The sequence below is a fragment of the Scyliorhinus canicula genome, chromosome 13 (assembly GCF_902713615.1).
Source record: "Scyliorhinus canicula chromosome 13, sScyCan1.1, whole genome shotgun sequence".
NCBI lineage: Eukaryota > Metazoa > Chordata > Chondrichthyes > Carcharhiniformes > Scyliorhinidae > Scyliorhinus > Scyliorhinus canicula.
This window is the reverse complement of record NC_052158.1, coordinates 128,383,003-128,406,263: the sequence shown is the minus strand read 5'-3', so window position 1 is coordinate 128,406,263 and position 23,261 is coordinate 128,383,003. Positions and strand designations below refer to the sequence as shown.

The 23,261-nt window shown below is 45.1% G+C and overlaps 1 protein-coding gene across 8 annotated transcripts in view; it reads left to right on the top strand.

Moving 5' to 3' along the window:
* Positions 1-23,261, top strand: part of tnk2b (tyrosine kinase, non-receptor, 2b) — a 405,837-nt gene that overhangs the window by 180,986 nt on the left and 201,590 nt on the right. For 2 of the 8 annotated variants that reach the window (XM_038816363.1, XM_038816358.1), the window contains exon 1: positions 22,526-23,034. The exons of 2 other annotated variants lie outside the window; for them this stretch is intronic. In XM_038816363.1, the coding sequence (XP_038672291.1) occupies positions 22,951-23,034 (84 nt within the window). In that variant the 5' untranslated portion in view covers positions 22,526-22,950. Of the gene's footprint in view, positions 1-12,121; positions 12,140-13,619; positions 13,622-22,516; positions 23,035-23,261 lie in introns of those variants that run through there. 4 more of the 8 variants (XM_038816362.1, XM_038816359.1, XM_038816364.1 and 1 more) reach the window with 4 other exon arrangements.

Genomic DNA, 23,261 nt, shown 5'->3' with positions numbered 1-23,261 from the left:
AGGCCCACTCCACGGTCCTATCCCCCAAACCCCTCACATTCATGATGGCCAATCCACCTAACCTGCACATCTTCGGACTGTGGTTAGAAACTAGAGAATCCAGTGGAAATGCACGCAAACACAGGGAAATAGTGCAAACACCACTCAGAGAGTCATCCAAGACCAGAATCGAACCCGGGTCCCTTGCAACATGAGGCAGCAGTGCTAACCACTGTGCCACCGTGTTGCTCATGATCCGGAAAAAACAATCGGGACCAGGATGGGGGATTCACCGCAGTAAGTGTGGACTTTTGCCTCAGATCAATTCCAGATGCTGACTGGCGGCCACGCAGTTGCAAGACTCTTAAGATAGTTTGCTGTAAATAAATGCTAGTTGTTTCATACCTAGCTCGTGAGCCAAAGTTATTAAATTGGTGACAAGGATAATGTAGAGGACTAGTCCAAAGTCTGTGAGTACAGAACCCGTTGAGATTGAAGTCCGGTTGCAAAACAGAAGTTTGCTGAGGAAAATTGCCTCTATTTGGTCGATTAAATCTCTTTGTTGCCTCCATTGAGGTATATAGAATGAATGGGTTATTACTTATGGCCTATGGAATAGAGGAGTTGGGAAAGAAGAAGGAAATCCTTTTAAGCACATGTGGGATCCAGACCTACAGGCTAATTCGCAACTGTACATCCCTGAATGCGCCAGATTAATTAATTCATGGAGATTGTGAATTTGGTTATGGTAAGATGTCATCCAAAACCCTCAGTCATCTGCAGCACTTTAAGTTTAAAAGCCCCAGGAGAGACCATTGCAACCTACATTACGAAACAAAGGTAAATCACAGACTTTGGCGCCGCCCAGAACGATATGCTGAGTGATTACTTAGTTTGTGGAGTCAATAATGAGCATCCAGAGAAAGATGTTAGCGGAGGCAAATATCAATTTTTTTTCAAGTATGTTTCTTGTGATTTTACATTTTAAAAATAATGCAACAAAGTTACAAAATCTTCACCATAAGCAAGGGAAAAAACAGAAACCTGTTAACCTACATGAGTACAGAATAGAACAGGCGAACTACACCACAACTGGCTCTTTAATCGTCCTTGGGATGTGGGCATTGCTGACCAGATGACAACACCTATCAGTGACGAGGAGAAGAGGAGAACAGGCCACTCAATCAGCAGGTGGGTGGCCCATGCCCCCAGGGGGTAAATAATAAGGTATCTACAAGGCCCAGAGCCCGACCCATCCACAGGCCTCTGTACCAGAGTGGCAAAGAAACAAAACACAGCCTCCCAGGAAGCTCCTCGCAATACCCTCGAAATGGGAGATCCTGAACCCCGAGGAGTAACAGGATAGAATTTACAGTGCAGAAGGAAGCCATTCAGACCTTGAGTCTGCACCAGCCCTTGGAAAGAGCACCCTACTTAAGCCCACACCTCCACCCTATCTCCGTAACCCAGTAACCCCACTGAACCATTCTTTCTTTTGGACACAAAGGGAAATATAGCATGGCTAATCCACCTAACCTACACATCTTTGTACTGTGGGAGGAAACCGGAGCAACTGGAGAAAACCCAAGCAGACACAGGGAGAACGTGTAGACTCCGCACCGACAGTGACCAAGCCAAGAATCGAACCTGGGACCCTGGCGCTGTGAAGCAACAGTGCTAACAACTGAGCTACCGTGCTGGCCACGGCTAGCTACATAGCTGGGACTGGCCTTGCCCAATAGCAACTAACGTTTGCGCTAACAATTGCACACAGAAACACGAAATGGTACAAAAGAGGCTTTATTACCGTGAGATGTTATTACCTCAAGTGGAGGTGTAAAATGGCAGCTCAGGAGACCTCATGGATATTTATACTGCTCCTGTGGGCGGAGCTAGCCGGCAGGGGCTTACCGAAACACTATGCAGGGGCTTACCGACAAACCTGTAATAGCCGGTACTATTGTACATCCCCTAATAGAGGCACACACATATATGTACAGTGGTATTACCAGAGACACACAATAAGCTATACCCCCAGTGCCTCCAGCGCATCCCAGGAACCTGCATGTCGAACCTGAACCTGTACCCACCCTTCCCCCTCAAAGAAAAACGCACCTGACCAGATCAGGGCAAGAATTAACATCATGCTCACCCAGATGAAGAGGGAAAAAAAGAAAATAACCCCTGAAGAGGGGCCACCCAGCCAGTTCAAGGTGGCCACCGTCACAGAAAGGATATCCAGCGCAACCTCCCTCCTCAACATCAACAGCTCACGGGAGGAACAGGAAGAGAGATACAAACAGAGGAAAGGAAAATCTTAACCTCAAGAATGAAACGGAAAGAATCAGTCCTCCTTAGGATACAAACTCTGCCCAGCTGGGCAGCACGGTGACACAGTGGTTAGCACTGCTGCCTATGGCACTGAGGACCAGGGTTCGATTCCAGCCCTGGATCACTGTCTGTGTGGAGTTTGCACATTCTCCCCGTGTCTGCGTGGGTTTCATCCCCAATTGTCTGTCCCTCTGAGGAAATGCCTTAAGAATCTTTTGGGTCTTCCCCATCCATATAAAGGAAGCTGCCAACTTAATGACCCTAAAAAAGGATTTTGAGAGGAAAAGGGATCCTGGAATGAAGAACTTGTCGTACGAGGAACGGTTGAGGACTCTGGGTCTGTACTCGTTGGAGTGTAGAAGGATGAGGGGGGATATTATCGAAACATACGAGATACTGCGAGGCCTGGATAGAGTGGACGTGGAGAGGATGTTTCCACTTGCAGAAGAAACTAGAACCAGAGGACACTCTCAGATGAAATGGATGATCCTTTAAAACAGAGATGAGGAGGAATTTCTTCAGCCATAGGGTGGTGAATCTGTGGAACACATTGCCGCAGAAGGCTGTGGAGGCCAAATCACTGAGTGTCTTTAAGGCAGAGTTAGATAGGTTCTTGATTAATAAAGGGATCAGGGTAATGGGGAGAAGGCAGGAGAATGGGGATGTAAAATATCAGCCATGACTGAATGGCAGAGCAGACTCAATGGGCCATGTGGCCTAGTTCTGCTCCTATGTCTTATGGGAGAAAATTGGGGAGACACTGAAAAAGAAATATTAAAATCTCGAGAGGATATTCATTTTGATAGTCTGGACACTGCCCGCTAAGGACAGGGGACGGTTCTCCCACTTTTACAAGTTGGACTTATCCTTTACCAAGGTAGTTAATTTATGGAGTTGGGCCCAGTCGTGGGACACCTGGATACCCAGAACGGAAGCTAGACCTAGGGGCTGTTTAGCACAGGGCTAGTTTGCTGGCTTTGAAAGCAGACCAAGCAGGCCAGCAGCACGGTTCGATTCCCATAACAGCCTCCCCGAACAGGCGCCGGAATGTGGCGACTAGGAGCTTTTCACAGTAACTTCATTTGAAGCCTACTTGTGACAATAAGTGATTTTCATTTTTCATTTCAATTAAACTCAATAGGGAACCCATCGGAGCCAGAAGCTTTACGTGTTTGCATCAATTCATATCTTTTAGCATCTCCTTGGGTCTTTACAGAGCCTCCAACTCCCCCAGTCTCTCCCTCTCCACCACTGGAAAGGACAACCCATCGAAGAATATTGACATGCCCTAACTCCTCACCGGGGGCTCTGATCTATAAAGACTCTTAGAGAATGCTTCAAAAGCCGCATTAACTTTAACTGGGACGGAGACCAAGCTGCCACCCGAATCCTGTTTTTTCCCTTTTTTTCTTTTAAAAAAAAATTAAAGTGCCCTATTCTTTTTTTCGAATTAAGGGACAATTTAGCATGGCCAATCTGCCTACCCTGTACATCTTGGGGTTGTGGGGTGAGACTCATGGAGACATGGGGAAAATGTACAAACTCCACACAGCCAGTAAACCTGGGGCCGGGATCGAACCCGGGACCTCGGCGCCCTGAGGCAGCAGTGCTAACCACTGCACTACTGTGCCGCCCTGCCACCCGAATCCTTAATCTGAATGGTCTCCCGGGAAGCTGCCTGCCGCCTCAGCTGGTGGGCTAAAAGACGGCTGGCCTTCGCACCATATTCATAAGATATCCCCCTCGATTTCCACATCTGGTGCACCGCCTTTCCTGTAGAAAGGTCAAACTACATCTGCAGCTTTTTCCTGCTCACCAGCAGTTCCGGGGTAGGATCACACAAGTACCAGTGATCTACCTCAAGGGTAGCCTCCACCAGCCTCTGCCATTCCTTCCTTGCGGCCCTATCTAGATGCGCTTTATAGGAAATTATTTCCCCTCTAATAATCACGAAGGGCTTTCCACAGCTTGACAGGTGGGGACAAACTCATTCTTGTTCGACCTAACATATTCCTCAATAGCAGCAAACATGCGGCCACAGTGCCCCTGGTCCGCTAACAGTGCTGCCCTACCTCCACGGTGGGCGTTGAGTGGGGTCCGGCTCTGGAACCAAGTCCAGGAAATGTGGGGCATGGTCCAAAATAATTATAGCTGAGTTCTCCGCCTTCCTCACCCACAAGGGAAGAGACCTACCCATCAGAAAAAAGTCTATCCTAGAATAAACTTTGTGGACCTGAGGAAAATGAAAATTCTTTTTCGTCTGGGTGCAAAAACAGCTAACGATACCCCCCCATATGCTCTATAAAAGCTAACAGCATCATAGTTCACTCCAATGGAGCCGACGATCGATCCAACTGAGGATCAAGTACACAGTTTAAATCCCCATGAAAAAGCTCCTCACAAATGCTGAAGCATCCCGATTTGGAACATAGACATTGACCAATACCACCAACGTTTCTGCCAAGGATCCACTGACCAAGTATCTGCCATTTGTGTCTGCCATGGTCTTGGTAGCTGAGAAAGGAACCCGTTTGTTTCCCAAAATTGCCTTCCCCTATGTCCGACTGTTGAAGCTCAAATCAAATACCTGGCTCACCCACCCCTTCCGCAATCTGGTCTCATCCCTTACCCGCAAATGGGTGTCCTGCAAAAATACCCCTTCAGCCTTCAGATTCTTGAAGTGATAAAATACTCTTGATCTTTTCATTGGTCTGCCCTACCCCCATATGTTCCAGGTGAACAAGTGAATCAGGGGCCTACCCACTCCAATCTCAGAGTCAGCCATTTCCACTGAAAGGGATTATCAAGCAACTGCGCAGAAAGTACAGGCAGAAAGCCCACCCAAGATGGCAGATGGCTACCAAACCCACCCACTAAATTAAACAAGGAAAAGTTTGTAATTATTGTCCGTTAACTAACCCTTCTCCCCACCCCCTCCCTTTCCCCAAACAACACTTCTCCCAAATGTACATATTGATCAAATGAAAATGAACAATACCACCACTCAACCAACCCCAACTCCCAACAAAACAAAAACGCTAAGCTCATTATACCCCACAAAACTGGTCCAATGAACTGCAGATCTTCTCTCTCATCTCTTCCCCCCTCCCCCTCACTCTTGCTAACTTTACTGCTATCGATGCAGCCTCCACTCAGGGTAAAGAAAAAAGAAAACACTATCACCCGCCCCGAGGACAATCATTTTACGTAAAACCAGTCCCTATACAAAAAAACAAATTCCCAACGGGATCTACATATTTCCAATAATATTAGGTAGCACAACACCCCTCATACCAGTTACCACCCCCCCTGCCAATAAACAAACAACATGCAAGAAAACCACCTTGCCCAAGAACAAAGAAATACCACCAGATTTATACAAAATTCCCCACCACAACAATCAAAGACATCACGAGCAGCACAGTTAACTTGAGTCAAGCCGTTGCTTTTTTACAAAGGCGTCTCCTTCTGGCACATCAAAATAATAATCTTTCGACTCGCAGCCTCCCTGAACAAAACTTCCTTCTTGTATAAGACGTGGCCTTATTGAAGGCTGCCTGCTTGATCCCCATCTCAGCACCAACGTCTTGGTAGTTCCAGCGGTTATTTTCCCATTCCTAGTTCCGGTGTTTCTTGGCCCACTTTAGGACCCGTTCCTTATCCTGATAGCTATGAAACCAAACGATGACTGTCCGTGGTAGTTCGTTTGGTCGGGGCCCTGTCCTACTCCGGAGGTGACTTGAGTTCACCCTCTCCCATTATCTTCCCATCAGCTGCGAAAAATAAGCAGTGGGAGTCGGACCTTCCATACCCTCTGGCAGCCACACAACTCTCAAAGTTTGCCTCCTCGCGTGGTTCTCATGATCATCGACTTATGGCAGCATGGTGGAGCAGTGAGCCGAAATAAAATGCTGCCTCACAGCACCGTGGACCCAGGTTCGACCCTGGCCCTGGGTCACTGTTCGTGTGGAGTTTGCACATTTTCCTCGTAACTGCGTGGGTCTCACCCTCACAACTCAAATATGTGCAGGGTTGGTGAATTGGCCGTGCTAAATTGGCCCTTAAATGGAAAAGAAAATTGGGTACTCTAAATTTATTTTAAAAAGCGATCATTGACTTTAGCCCTCAGCAACTTATTCTCATCCGCTACTATGGTGATCTCAGCCTCCAACAATGCAATTGCTCACTGGCTGGTCAAAGTCTTCTCCTCTCCCTCTAACACCTTGCAATGCTCCTTCACCGCCTTGGAGGTCTTTTCCAATTTCGATCCTTGATTGACTTTTGGAGGCCCTCAGACATCACTCTCCGCTGCTTTTCAAACCGCTTATCAAACTCTGTTGTCTGCCATATCAGAGTTGCCGCAGTCACTGGAGCAGCATCTGCCATTTTTGCCCCACAGAGGAGCCAAGTATGTCAACAAATTTCCGTCCGGCGGTTTTTTATTCCCAGCCGTGGCATTTTTCTGATGCAGGCAACCTGTGTGTTTTTTTCACCAAACTTTCCCCCGGACCGAGCAAAAAGGGCCGAAAATCAAGTGCCCTGGTGGGACTTCTCTTTACATGCTACCACTGGAAGTCATCTTCAACCTCTGAGAACTGAACTAACCCTACAACCATATCCACTCACCATTCACCTTGTCCCAGCTCCATTCATCCTCTTCACAAACGAGACAGGGGATGATGAAAAACATTCCCCTCCCCCAACCACAAGGATTATAAGACACAAAAACTAAAACGTTATTTGTGATTAGCCAGGCTCCTCTGCCAAATTTATCAGGGTAAACGACACACCATGTTGCAGGATGTCGACGACACAAAGGCGGCTCATAATCAGTGCCAGTGCTCTGTTGAGTGCACAAACCCTCTCATGCACCTCCACTGTTCTAAAAGTAGCCCGCAAACCTTCAAAATGAGCTTTAATGACCTGCACCGCAGAGCCAAAATTCTCAGCCAAGGCAACATCTTTGATGGCGGCCATTATCCGATGCACACAGCACCACCACCCGCTCTGCAGCAACTTCACCACTACAAACTGGGCCCCGTACCAGCCCACTCAAACCACCACAAACAAACAAAGATTTTAACATTTTATTTCGGCTCCTTCTTGCAAAAAAGAAAATTGGGAACATCCAGGGACACAGTGCCAACCGAGAAAAAACATGTATGAAATGTGCACCTGGATGAAATGAAGGATTAAAAGAGCAGCTGAACCAGAGTTCGCGAAAACGCATCTGCTCCCGCGCTCACATCAGGTGACCCCCCCCAACAGATACAATTTTAGAAAGGCACTGGAAATGGCGTTCGTGATGGAGAGCGCTGAGAAGGATGCACAGGAGATTCAGAGCATGCAAAATGATGGCGCGGTTCATCAGTTAGGGTAGGAAGCTGCAGTCAGCAGCGATGCCCAAAGTGAAGACGCTAGTTTTAAATGGGAAGCAAATGTAGCAGCAAGTAGAGTGAGAAGGTTAAGCAGCCTGAATGCCACACCATGGATCAAAGCAGTGTGTTACTGATGCGGGGTAATCAGTCCCCAGAAACTTGTAGTTTTAAGGAAGGAGAATGCTCTTCATGCCACAGGAAGGGGCACTGATGTAAGAGCAAGCAACGCCTTCTCAGCGGTAAAGGCAGTAGCACATCACAAGTACACAGTGTGGAAGATTTCCCTAAAAATGATTTGAATGTTCATTCAACAATGTGAAAGTGGATAAGGTTAGCTCCCATCACAGTGGTGTTTTTGGTTGATGGTAAATCTATAGAGGTGCAAGTCAACACTGGAGTGTCTGCTACTGTAATAGTGGAAGACACATACAGGTACTTGCGAGAAGGGGTTCAACCTTTGGGTATAAGGAATATATCAGCAAAATTGTCGACTTGGATGAGAGAGGCCATCAATCATGGGTACTACCATTGTGGCATGGGGCACAATAGTTAGCACTGCTGCCTCACAGCACCAGGGACCAGGGTTCAATTCTGGCCTTGGATGACTACTTGTGTGGTGTTTGCACATTCTTCCCGACTCGATGTGGGCTTCGTCCGGGTGCTCTGATTCCTCCCATAGTCCAAAGATGTGCAGGTTAGACGGATTGGCTATGCTAAATTGTCCCTTGGTGTCCAAGGATGTGCAGGTTAGATGAGGTTACTGGGACAGGGCAGGAGAGTGGGCCTAGGTAGTGCGCTCTTTAGGAGGGTTGGTGCAGACTCGATGGGCCAAATGGCTTCCTTCTGCACTGCAGGGATTCTATGATTGTATAATGTACTAGTGAGATATCGGCAGCAATCTGCCAAACTCCCACTAATAGCTGTATCAGGTTGAGGACTACATCTACTGGGCAGCAACTGGCTCAAAGAAACTAAATTAAATGGGACAGAAACTTTTCAAATAAAAGAAGGCGGTCTGCTAGAATTAAGTAGCAAGTATGAAGATATATTTTGCATTGCGTTTAGCTAGGGAAAATTAAGGGCCTGCAGGGGAAGATCTATGTAGACCCAGGGGCAGCCACACGGTTTTATGGGACCCGTGCCCTGTGCCTTGTTAGAGAAGGTGGAGACAGAATTGAAAAGGTTGGAAGAAATGGGAATCATTCAGCTGGTCCAGTTTGCAGAATGGGCAACCCCATTGTCCCTTTGATAAAACCAGACAAGACCGACCACATCTGTGAGGACTATAAATTCACAGTGAATCAGGCTGCCAAGCTAGACATGTACTCATTCCAAAGATAGAAGATTTGTATGCAAAACTGGCCAGGGGCCAATAATATACGAATTTAGATATGAGCCACACTTATCAGCAGCTTCCCAAAATTATGCTAGAATTAACACAGACAATGTTTTGTTTCAGTAGACACGTCTGCCTTTCGACGTGTCATCAGCTTGTGCCATATTCCAGAGAATTATAGAATTTTTTTTGCAAGGAAGAAATGTACTTTTCAGGTCAATGAAATGGGTTACCAGGTAGATGCACCTGGGTTGTAAGACCAGGTTAGAGCAATAAAGGAGACATTGGGCCCCAAAAACACATCTGAACTTAAGTCCTCCTTAGGAATGGTGAATTATTATCACTTTTTGCAGAATTTGTCTGTTGTGTATGGAATAAAGAGGTTCCACCAGTTTGTGCCTGGAAGGTATTTTACTATGTAATGGACCACAAACCACTTTTGGGCGTTTTTAAGGAAGGTAGGGCTATTCCGCCAATCACATCAGCAAGGATTCAACTTTTGAGCATTAATTTTATCAGCGTATGGGTATACATTCCAATACCGGCCTGCAACGCAGAGAGCAAAGGAGGATGCACTGAGTCGCCTACCAGTGCCTGAGAGTGAAGCACCCCCCCTCCCGCCCCAATACCGCGAGATGTGTTGCTAGTTATAGCGCAGCAAGTCAAGTATTGGACCAGCAGAGACCTGCAATTGCCAAAAGTGAAGCACACAACTTTTAAAGAAGTATTACTTATTGCCATTTTTGTACTTAATATCCAAACTTTGCAGAACCGTACAGAAACAACAATAATAGCCAACACAATATCAACACCAATGCAGGTATCACGAGCTGTCAACCCGTCTCTGACAGTGGTCCCAGTTCTGTCTTTTCCCTATATTATTTACATCAGTGTGCGTCATATAGTTTTTTTTACTAGTGTTCTTATTGGGACTCTTAGGGCGAAATTCTCCGCAAATGCGGAGAATCGTAAAGGCTGCCGTGGGACAGGCCGTGACCCGGCGTTACAGTGGCACGGCCTTGACGACGGTCGCGCATGCGCAGGTTGGACAACGTCAACCCGCGCATGCGCAGTTGGCGTCTTTTCCCTCAGCCGCCCCGCAAGACGTGGCTGCTTCATCTTGTGGGGCGGCGGAGGGAAAAGAGTGCGTCCATTACGGACGCACGGCCCGCGATCGGTGCCCACCGATCGCGGGCCTATGCCCCCCTTGGCACGGCCGTGGTACTGCCGTGCCAGTCGGGCCCTCAGATGCCCCAAACGGGCATCTGGCGCCCGTTTCACGACGGCAGCGAGCAGGTGTGTTTGCTGCCGTGTTGAAACGGGCGTGAAGGCCCGGCCGCTCGGCCTCGGAGAATCGCCGCTCACCGTAAAAAACTGCGACCAGCGATTCGTTTGGGGGGGGGGAGATAGCGGGAGGGCGTGAAAAATGTCGGGAGGCCCTCCCGCTATTCTCCCACCCGGTGTGAGGGGCGGAGAATCGCGCCCTTAATATTTAGCAGTAAGAGTTACACACAACTTTACATATGTATTTACAATTATTGCCAGGACTCTTTACATTTATGTTTGTTTTCCTGGTCCCCCACCTTGAGTTCTTGGGGGCGGTTAGATTGGTTCGTCCTCCCAGTTTGGCACACATGGGAGGGATCCGTGTCCCCTCCTGCGAATGGCCTTCCTCCCCGTTCCTTCACTTCTATATGCGGGCTCCCTTTCATCCATTTCCTCCACTTTCTATCCCCCCATCCCCCCCATTTCCAATTATCTCTCCCCACCCGCCCTGCCCAGTTGGTTGCGACCAGGTCTGTAAAGAGATTTGTGGACATCTTCCACGTGTCGTTAAATGTCTCCTCGGATGTCCTTTTAAAAAATAAATTTAAAGTACCCAATTCATTTTTTACAATTAAGAGGCAATTTAGCATGGACAATCCACCTACCCTGCACATCTTTTGGGTTGTGAGAGCGAAACCCACGCAAACACGGGGAGAATTTGCAAACTTGACACGGACAGTGACCCAGAGCAGGGATCGAACCTGGGACCTCAGTGCCATTTGGCAGCAGTGCTAACCACTAGGTCACCGTGCCGCCCGGACTGGCTGAGCAAACAGTCCAAACCTTCAAGGAAGATCTTAAAAAGCAGTCAGGTATGACTCTGGAAACAAGAATATCTCCATTTCTTCTAGGATACCCAACAGTGTCGCATTCCACTATAGGAGTGTCACCAACAGAATTATTGAGGACCAGACTAAGTCTGTATTTCCGAACTTGCCGGAAGGTAGGGACCAGAAAAATAATGATTCCGGCAAAACAGCCAGGTTGTTTGCAATAGATGAACAAGCGTACGTCAGAAAATTCAGAAGTGGACCAAACTGGGTCCCAGGAGTTGTTGTAACTAAAAGAGGACTACGGTTTTATGAAGTGAATGTACAAGATAGAATTGTCAGGAAACGTGTGTACCACTTAACGTGGATGAGAATTGTCTCAACAGTCTATACTATAGCCTGAAATCATAATGAAATGAAATGAAAATCGCTTATTGTCACGAGTAGGCTTCAATGAAGTTACTGTGAAAAGCCCCTAGTCGCCACATTCCGGCGCCTGTCCGGGGAGGCTGGTACGGGAATCGAACCGTGCTGCTGGCCTACCTTGGTTTGCTTTCAAAGCCAGTGATTTAGCCCAGTGTGCTAAACCAGCCCCTAATATTGCCAGTAGGAAACATTGTGGGTTGTCCGAGCAGTGAAGTACTGAGTTAACCTGACAGGAGAGCCTGCCGTCACCACAGAAATGGATTAGGCAGAGTTGCCAGTACCGGATGTGCTAGCAGGTGCAGCAGTCACTGCCGCAAAACGAAAACTGCCAGAGAGACTAAATCTATGATGGTCTGGTTTGCTGGGTTGAATGTTAAATTTATTGGGGACTTTATAGTTCAATTGTTATCATTGTATAAAAGGACTTGGAGGGGGAGAGATATGGTGTCTGCCCCTTTAAGGGGCAATCGGCTGATTGGTTTTACCAGGTCATATGACCCTATCAGGGAACCGGGTGGGGGTTCGTCTCAACCAGTGCGGTTTGCCTCGGATCAATTCTGAATGCTGACTGGCAGCCACAAAGCTGCAAGACTGTAAGATAGTATTTTGTAAATAAACGTTAGTTGTTTCATACCTAGCTGGTGAGCTGAAAGTTATTACAAGTTCATTATTGACAAATTAGTTACAGAATTTTTAATGATACTGAAGCTGCAGCATGACAGGAAATCAGAGTAAAAAATAACAACTGGAACACACTTCCTCACTGCCTAGAACGTGGCTGCAGGCGGTTGTGAGTAGTTGTCCTCGGTTAATTATTACTGCAACTAGAAAGGTGCAATGTTTAAAATGCATTATAATTTCAGTATAGATTACAAAGACCTCTCTTGTATTATTTGTCTAGCATGTGGCTTACAATTTAAGTTGGAATCTATTTTACTTTTTAAATGTAACTATCATAGTGTAAGGCCTCTTAATGTTAGTGCCAGAATGAAGAAATGTTCCTGTGTGCTAATGTGGTAGCTTGTGGCTTCAGCAAGCTGCTAAATATAAGGGGTTGTTTCCATGGACTAGAGAGACTGATGCACTCCCTGTATTTTAAAAGGGGAGAAATAAGCAGACCCGAATGAGGGGTGGAGGCGGGCAACGGGGTGGGGGGACGGGACCCAAGAAAATGCTGAGGGAACCCCGGGAGAGACTACACGGGGGCCAGAGGGCCCCTCACAAAGCCATAAGGGCAAAACAAACCATCTACGGTGAAGGGAAGAGCCTAAGATAGGACCCGGAGACAGTAGAAAATGGGAGGGGTGGGGGGATCAAAGGAGGGGTGGTGGAGAAAGGGTGCCAAAAAGGAGCAGTGTGTAAATTGTAAATAATAACTCTTTCATCCATCTCTTGTACAGTGTAAAAATGTAAACTTTAATAAAATATATTTATAGAAAAAAAGGGGAGAAAGTTAAAATCAGGTAACTCTATGCTCATTATTCGAATATCTGTTACAGGTACGTAGCTGGAAGGTATAATTAGAGACATGTTGTATGTACATGAAACTGAGGAGCTATTAGGCAGTTGCAGCATGACTTCTGAAAAAGGTCACATTTCATTAATATCATCAAATCTTTTTAAGGAGGTGAAAACCGTGTCAGATTTTGTGTCTCTGAAAGCCTTTGATAAAGTGCTGCACAAAGACTGTTAAGCGTAGTTCATTTTCTGGAATTGATGGGCTAATCTTATGCTGGAATGAACATTTAGTTCCATTTGTGTACACAGTAACTAGTTATTAAAAGTGAAAGGTTTATGTGGGGGTTGATCAGAAGTGCCTGCAGAGATTGATATTGAGGTCATTGTCCTTCATCTATCAATGATCTAGATTAAGGTATTGGTTGGGGAAGGGTCCCAATCCACAAGCTAGCAGATAACATGGTAACATGACCATGGGCGGGTGTCGGGAGGGTTGTCGAGCAAACGGTCACCCCGTTCCAGTGGTGGTGCTGATCATGGCAGAAGCGCCCAATGATCGCTACTGACTTTTAAATTGAGAATGGTGGCCACTGCCACCTTGTAAATGAAATGGAGCTGTATGGAGTCTTCTGGCCAGAAAAGGAAGCAGTGAGCAGGTCAGCAGCCTGCACAGACACTTAACATTGAGCGCCTTGTATGTGCTTTTGGTACAACATCACAGAGGAGTGATGCTTCCGTTTTCTAGCTGTTGGCAAGCAAGGCAAGGAGACTATGAAGATGGATACAAGTAAGACATGGCCAGAGGCACAAATGGGCAGTGCACCTATGCACCTACCAGACAGGATCTCACAACTGAATCTGCTGGAGAGAGCTGCTTAGCAGAGTCCAGGGGACGACAGAGCAGTGCTAATGTTAGCTCTGTACAAAGCCCCAGGGCCTCTGGCGAACAGCCTATAAAGAAGAAACTTCACTTGGGAACAAAACAGTATAAAGATAGGGCGAGATTCTCCCAAAACGGGAGAAATTGTAAAACTGCCGTAAAACCCGGGCGGGTTTTACGGCAGCGCGCCCCTTCCCGACGGGGGACCGATTCTGGTCCCCCGTCGGGGCTAGCAGCCTGACGTCGGAGGCTCCGACAAGTCGGGCTTAACGAAAATTGTTAAACCCGCTTGCCGGAGTTAGCGCCGGCTGACGCGTCATATGACGTCAGCCGCGCATGCGCAGGTGGGAAGACTCCACCCGCGCATGCGCGGGTGACGTCATCGCGTTTTTGCGCGAAACCCGCGCATGCGCGGGCCGGGTTGCCCCTCAGCCGCCCCGCGTATTGATACTGCGGGGCGGCGGAAGGACAAATAGTGCGCGGGCATCGGGCCCGCTGCCCGTGATCGGTGCCCACCGATCGCGGGCCCATGGCACCCTTGGCACGGCCGTGGTACTGCCGTGCCAATCGGTGCCATGGTTATTTTTTGCGAGTTTGTCACAACGTTTTTACGAACGGCAGGACCAGGTGTGTTTGCCGTTCGTAAAAAGGTCGTAAAGGGCTGGGACTTCGGCCCTTCTAACAGCTGAGAATCGCTGCCGGCCGTAAAAAAAACGGCGGCAGCGATTCGTGTCGGGATTTCGGCGGGGGGGGGGAGAATAGCGGGAGGGCGTCAAAAAAGTCGGGAAGGCCCTCCCGCTATTCTCCCACCCGTCGTGGGGGGCGGAGAATTTCGCCCATGATTTCTTGAGGTATGTTTTTTTTCAATTGTGCCAGTGCAAATAAGGGTGCGAAAGCCATGTGTGTTATATGCAGGCAATGAGAGGAGAAAGTTAAGATTTTGAAAGAGTAGTGGTGAGTAATAAATTCCTTTTGAGGTTGAGACACCAGAGTCAGTTAATAACTTACGGCGGACTTCAAATTAAAAGATGGCGCTGCTGTACGTGACCTGTGATATCACATTAAAAACACAGCAAAAACCCATGAGGCTGTCAGCATTCTGGAGTAGCATCTCCCAGGAGTATCCAGTGCTGAGTAAAACCAGCATTTTGTTGCTATTGCCCTTACGACGGTCTACATCTGCGAGGTTGGATTTTCTGTTTTCAGAAAGATGCAAATGACACAAAGGTTCGACTAAAGTCTGCACCTAATATGTGTATTGCCCTCTCCTCCTTTGAACCTGATTCAAGTGAGATTGTGAGGACAAAGCAGGCTTCCCTTTTACACTAAAGGTAAGTGAATGTGGCACGTGTCTCAAAGGTCGGCCAGTGTGTGTACTGAAGGTCAGCCAGTTGGCAAAGGTGGGTCCCTGGGGGAAAAAAGTGAAAACCATTTCTCCCAAAATAGGGCCATGTCCCCAGGCGTTTCACTCTGAAGATTCCTGAAGAAAGTTTGAGCTGATTCAATGCCCTGCAGGGGGCTAGCAAGGACCCCGATTAATTTATACCGGCCCCTGCACTTACGGTTTCGAGTCTGCGCATGCACACGGCAGCGGCCTCCAGCGGCTGGGCTGAGCGCCATGGTGGACTTGAAACGCTGAGGCAGCTGCAAAATGTAGGCCCCCCCGACCGGCTGCGTGCCCCAAGATTCTGCCAGTCCAATCTCTCCCCCGGCCGCCCATAAGGTCCCTCCCTAGTGTCTGACAACACCCCCCGCCCCCACCAGGGCGACCGCGGACTGAGTCCGCAGCCGCCACGCGAACATCCCGACCGGCCATAGCATGTCAGTTCCACGCGGTCGGGAACTCGGCTGGTCGGGAGCGGAGGATCGCTGGGCGGGCCTCTGGCAATGGCTCCTCAACTACGCACACACGCCGATTTCAGGGGTCCGGCACGGTCCGGTGATTCGGCACCAAATTGGATTCTATGCCCCCGCACCAAACGCGATTTTGGCGCGGGGCTGAGGCGAATCCAGCCCATTGCTTTGGATGAATAAAATAATTTATAGGTGGGACTAGTAGTATAGGAAAATGAACCCATGTCTGGCCAATGACTTTCAGTTTAACAGCAAATTGATGCAGTTTGACAGGCAATTCCAAGCATGGATTTCAAAGCAGAGTTGAGTTGTTAAGGTTGCTGAATGGAAGAAGGATCAATGGTTGTAGTTTATGAATCATTGAAAGCCCATGACTATTGTTAAGAGGCTGCATGAAACAGAATAGGGTGTTAGCTTTTTACTCAATTATTTTAGATTTGAAGCTTATCAGTACAATCATTTGTTTGTACAGTGCATTGTTCTGCCTGCGTCTAAAGTACTGTGTTCTGCTTGGTCGTCTGACATGAAGAATGCTTAGGCCTCAGGAAGAAATCCATAGCTGGGCCATTTGATTGATACCTAGTTGAAGGACCCTTTGTTATTGGGTCTGTCTTCGAGACCTGTGACTTTTTACATTGAAAAAGAGCAGACTTTGAGGGGATATGATTAAGACATTTAAAATAATGAGGAGGTTAAATTATGTCCAACAAACCAGATTTTATTTTAAATGTTTATTTGTGTTTTTCTAGCCCATTGTTTATTATTTCTGGGCATTGCCCAGGATCTGCTCGCTTTCAATATTTCCTTCAGGAGATATATTCTGCGACCCTGAATTTCATGCAGGGTGATTGAATAATGGAGGTTTAGATGAGATAAAACAAGTTTGTAGAATCCTCATCTGGTAGTCTCTCCTTGTTCTAACCAGCTGATAGTACGTTGCAAGAGTCACAGATCAAAGTCTAAACAACTGTTAAAAATATTTTTCGAATTAAGGGGCAATTTAGTATGGCCAATCCACCTACCCTGCACATCTGTGAGTTATGGGGATGAAATCCACACAGGCACAGGGAGAATGTGCAAACTCATTGACAGTGACCCGGGTTCGGGATCGAACATGGTCCTCGGTGCCATAGGCAGCAATGCTAACCACTGCGCCACCATGTGGCCCACAGTCTAAACAGCTTTTTGATAATGAAATTGTTTAATGATTTTAAAAAAGCACACCTTTCTACTACATTTTGTTCATAATTTTTAAATTTACACTTTATGTATGATTCAAACTTCCTGTCAGTATTTGAAGTATGGCATGTAATTTAGGAGTCCAGGGTCAGGGTCTTCTATTTGTACGTCACCAGCATGTTATTTTCCTCCATAAATTTTAATGAACAGTTAAGTTATGGGTTGGCAAGTGGAAGTGCTGAGCATATGCCTTCTAAACCTCTTAATTTCTTTCATTGTTTAATATTATTTTTCAAGAAATGATGTAATTAGCTTCAATAAGTATTTATATATCTTACTTTCTTAACAGTTTGTGGATGAAGAGTTTTATATTCTACCACCCTTAGTTTGAAGAATTCTTTACTATTTTCACTTTAGGTTTGTTTGCGATATTCTTAAATTAGCTTCTCACTAATCAGTAAAGCAACATCTTACTACTTACCCTATCATAATTGTAATGAACATGTTGAAATTTTTACCTGCTTGATGAAATGGGATTTCGGTTTTAGTAATGTTATTTAATTAATTGATGTTGTAATGCTGCTTAGTAAGAGTGCTCGTTATTTCTATTAGTCAGCGTGCATGGGTAATGTGTGGTGCCAGTTAACCAAAAAAATGCTGGCTATCTAAGAGTTCCATGTTTTAAACCAGTCAGAAAGCTTCTCTTAATGATGTGGGTGTTGAGATCCCAAGAGAGGTGTTGGGAATGTATGAATCAAGTATGCTGCATCAAGGGAACATGGTGCTGCAGAACAGTGGGAGGCTGAGACCAGACTGAGGGCAGGCTGAAGATAACAATTACTCATGAGTTTGACAAAATTTAGTGGTTGTGTGAGAATAGGACTGATCAGGGATAAGTGTTGCTGAGGGATGAGAGGCATCTCCAAAAAAAAAATAGACCTGGCAGAAATTCCAGTTAGGAGAGAATTCTGATGGCTGGGTGTCGGGTAACACAAAGTTTACTGAACATACCCAATTTAGATTATTTTTTTCATATTGCTTCTGTGTTGAGACAATAAGACGTTGTCAAACACAACACAGTACAGTTTTCTAGAATGGGCTTTCTTGCCAGGGCCATTTAGTAGGACAGACTGTTCAGGGACTATGATTAATTTTCTATTGAAGAAGGTAACAACCCTGTCCAATTCATACTTAATCAGAGTCTATTTGAATATTTATTTACATGTTGGCCCAAATGTTCCTTCAAATGTGATGATGTGGGGTAAATCTTTTTTTCCTGTATTGATGAATTGAGATAACCCCCAAAACTGGATGCAGTGCCGGCAAGCTTTCCCTTCACTCTTCCCATCACTGATGGTCAGTGTGCAACTGCAAGGTGCCATACTGGCACTCTGAAATAGTTGCTATTGTGTAATGCAGGGGTTCGGCGAAGGGTTTACAGGGGCTTAGTGGAGTTGGCAGCCGCCGGTGACCGACAAACGCTGGTTCGAAAGGAGCAATCGACCAATTTAAAATATAATTACATTAATGAACTAGATGAATTAGAACAAAGCCTCTTGGAATGCTGGATGCTGATTGGCCCATTTTACTTATTTCATCTCACTGTTGCTGGGCATAAAGGCCTGCAGCCAACAGTGAGGATTGATTCTGAGGCGAGAACCAGCAGCGAGGAGAGGTGATGGTGTGGCCTACAGGTGCCGGTGGGATCTCGGGACTGAGTGACACCAACAGTATGGACTCAATTAGGTTGAGGTTATTCAGGAGGCCTTCTCAATCATGGTGTGGTGACCCTCAGCTTAAATCATCACTAGTCAGTTCTCTCTGTAAGGGGAGAGCAACCTATGGTCCTCTGGGACTGCAGTGACATTTACATATTGTTACTTCCAGGGGTTAATGTTAAGAGGCCATGGGGGGGGGGGGGGGGGGGGGGGGTGGCTTGGCTAGGCTAGGGATAATTTGAGGGGAACATGTAGCTGGCACATGTATTTGTGAGTGCATGCCTCTTCCTAATTCCTAATATATGCATAGATATATCTAGAAAAGACTTGTTAATATTTGATTTTGGTGTTTGCACCTATTTCGTGGCAGAAAAGAGGCATCGACATTATGAGGATACTTGGGGTTCTCTGATGCTCTGGGGTGGCCACTAGGGTCCTTGTTGCTCAAAGTTTGGGAAACCCTGGTGTAAAAACATGGTGTGACACTGTGAACGTTGAAATAGCTATCATGGCATCACTTTCAGGAGTAACAGGTACTGAAGATACTTAAAATTAATCGACAATGAAATACATGTCCCTCATGCCAAGTTTAATATATTTAAAATATTGAATATTGTATGCTCTTGTTTATTGTTTTATTTTCCTAATTATATTTGTTTTTTGAATCACATTATATTATTTACACTTTTCTTTTGTGGCAGTTTATTCATGTTCTTCATATTGTACTATAGAGGCAAGTTCTTTGCCCTGGCAATTTTGGATGCCAACTTTTATAAAATGTAGTAATTAACAAAGTCTATCCCTTTACACTTTGTAAGTGGCTGCTTTCTGTCTGTGTGGAAACTGAAGATGAGAACATTGAGGAGTCACTTGTTAACACAGCATCATGCTTGGCTGTACAGTGCAAGTCTTTTCAGGAAGTGCTAATTGATTCTTACTCATTTTGAGCTGGCATCCCAGCAGTCTGGCTATGCAACTGCATAGTACTATACACATTACCATGTGAGCTGAGATCCTGTTGTACATGTTGCTTGCAATAAACCTCCATATTATGTAGATAAAATGGGTACTTGACTTGCAATTGCAAAAAGGATCAAAGGGGCTAATATGTATGAGTGTGTGTGAGCATACTTCTAACACAGAGAAGATATTTTCATAGAGTTGTGTGTAGGAATATGTGCTGAAGATTTTACATGTGTTAATTGTCTCTGTAACTGCAGTGATGCTGCCATGATTTTACTGTAACACCTATTACAGGTAAGAAAAGTTTTCTATTTAAGGAAAAACACACTAATCATAAACCCTTTGATGTTAACCTATATTTAGTGCTGAAAATAATACTCTACAGCTGGCACATACCTATATATAGACGTGAAAGACTCTCAAACAAGCCATCAGCACATGATAATCACCAGCACAGCTTCAGTAGCAGCTAGGCTCGGCTTCATTAGGCTAGTGAAGGGAATAAAGTGAAGTGAATATGTGCGTATTATAATATGTATAATGACATAAAAATATCTGTCTGCAGTTCTCAGAACAGTCTGCACGAACCCAATGAGAATGTTTGCCTTAATGTATTCTTCCATGAGTTCAGCCAGGATTGTGCGCATTGATTTTTTTTCTTTGAGCCCATGACATTTTTGCTATTGTGTTTGATGACTGACTTTATCTTCCGATTAACCTCTAGAATGCTTCTTGCAGATGCATTTCAGTGCATGACTATCTTTAGGGACTCTGTTGGCACACAACCTAGGATTAAATGTTGATGCTCAGGGCTACTAAAAGTCCTCGTTACAGTGAGTTGAAGTATGAAATGGAAAGAAAACTTCAATTTCTGAATCTGTTAAAACCATATAATTGTGGGTCATCTTTATTTATTGGTACAGGGCACAATTTAGGTTGGAGTAGGTTTCTTTATGCCAGACCTACTGAACTTATTTCTGTCTCTTTATTTTGTCAATGATATTTTACAACAATGTTAACGGATGAATGAAGCACATGTAAAGCAGGTATTGCGATTGGGTTATTATATTAAAATTATCCAAAGCCTGTGCAGCGAAAGAGATTGGCTCGAAGATGGATATACATCTGGCATAAGCCTGCTAAATAAAACTTCAGAAGGGTGCAGTAGTCCAATAATACTGTGTGCATCTGTACACAGTGCAGCAGAGAAAGTTCAAATGGAGGTATTGATCAAAAAATAAGGCACTTCCTCGCAGATGGCAGAAAGAATCGACAGAAACATCCTCACTCAATTGCATGTTTGCTGTCCATATTGGTATTAACATTATCTGGGATAAATGTATGGATCCACCCACTCTGCTAGATGAGGACATTTGGAAAAGTTAGCAAAAATGAAAACATGGCAATCATAGAATCGTAAAATGTACAGTGCAGAAGGAGGCCATTCGGCCCATCAAGCCTGCACCGGCTCTTGGAAAGAGCATCCTACTTAAGCCCATGCCTCCCCATAACCCAGTAACCCCACCTAACCTTTTTTGGACACTAAGGGCAATTTATCATGACCAATCCACCTAACCCACACATCTTTGGACTGTGGGAGGAAACCGGAGCATCCGGAGGAATCCCACACAGATTTGGGGAGAATGTGCAGACTCCGCACAGTGTTCCAAGAAAGCTCTTCTAATTGTGTTTCAAATTGAAATGAAATTTTTTCAGGAGCATGGAAGGGTGAGCTGAGACTGTGATTTGTGTGGTACATAACTTTGTGTAAAATCGGCAATTATGTAAATACATGGATTGTAACCACAGTTTATTCTGCACTGTCCCTCCCCATGGACATTTGTGTAATGCTATGTCACACATATTGGATATTTTGAATTTAACTGCTCAAGTGCAATCTCTGACTAAGCTACCAATATCGAAATGTAAAATATTAGCTTTAATCAATGTTTATTATTATTAATGTGCAGCTGGCTGTCTTGATTTTCTGAATTAAACCTATTAGAAGCACTCCTCATTTGTAAAACCTTTATTTTTTAAAACAATTCAGTGTATGTAAGCCAAGAGGATTATTTTGAAGCTGGCATCTCTAGTTGACCAGGCTTTCTGCTCTGTCACATTCATCTGATAATCCCGAAGGTTGATAAGAGGAGAGAAAAGCTTATTTTTTTTAGTTGATATATTTTCACAAGATTATTGGAATAATTGCGCAGAACGAGTCCTAATTTCAAACATCAAGTCCACAGCAGGTCTCATTACAAAACCACAAAAGGTGACTCTCAATAATGCAAGGGACTTGAGTTTTTTTTCCTGTATATGTGGTGGCTGATGGTGTAGTTTTGATGTGATGATGAGTGACGATGTTGTCGAAGTACAGAATGTTGTAGGAGTATGATGCTTTGAGTTCACTTTTTAAAATCATCTAGCAAAGGTAAATTAAGAGCTTCAAGTGCCAAGATGTTGAAAGATTATTTTCTTGTATCAGCAATTATGCTGCTGTGCTGGGTAAATGACCCAGATTAGCACTATAGACATTGGCAGCCAGTTTTTGGTTGCTGGTAACCAAACTAAACAGGCACAAGTGGCATTGAAGAAATTCACTATTCTAGAAGAATGGCTGATTTAGCAGTTTGAACTGTAAACAGTGTCTTTTTATGGTTTAATAAGCTCTGATTGAATTGTTGTTACTGTTTTGTACAATGGAATGGCCTCATTTCTGATTTTGCTCCTTCCAATCAAGCCATTAATCAAGCATAGTAATTTTCCCAGTGAGCTAGGCGGTACTCAGCACGGAGTGACACTGCAGGCTGTGTGTTCATCCGTGTTCAAGTGTATGGCATACACTCACAGCTGCTTCGCAAAGGACAGAGCTAGTTACAGAATGCATACGAGCTGAAAATAAATTGATACAGAAAATCGAAGAGTGATAGGCAATAAAATATTATAATTATAAAAAGAGAGAAGCAGATCTATTGAGGTAATGACAGCGAGACTATGACACAGGAATATGTAGTGAGAGAGTCTATGTTATGTGTGAGAGTGACAAAAGGATGGATCGACAGAGGGCGTGATCATGTGTTTTTAATGCAGCATCTCTAAACCAGTAAAGCAGAAGCTGAATGGTTTAAAAGCAGCTGATGCAGCCCGAGAGGTTGTGTATGTGGGAGAGGGGCACACGTATTCAGTGTGTGTTTGTGGCGCTGTGTCAGTAAATGTTGTGCAAAACATTTGGGGACTTACAATTGCAGCACTGAGGGAGAAACCCAAAGGGAAAAGAGTGGTGGAGGACAGTAACTGGAAAGTGAGCAATGCGTTTTTAATACAGCATCTTTGAAAGGAGCTGCATTTTCTCATGTCATTGTGGAGAACTGAAATAAATCACCCAGATATGAACGACCAGTCAGAATACCAGCGGCTATCAAGTGAGGAAGAAGAGGTAAAACTATTATAAAATAATTTTATACCCTTGCAAAAAGTGTATTTTTAAATGAAAATTCTGCAGCAATGTAGGAATACGCTGACTGTCTTTCATGCTTTGGAAATATTCTAGTCCCAGGTCATTGGGATGAGATGCACTTGACAAAAGGCAAAACCGAACTTGAATTTTCAATTTGAACATTTTATTTTTATGTAAGAAGATTTTTGTTCTGGAATGTTATAAAA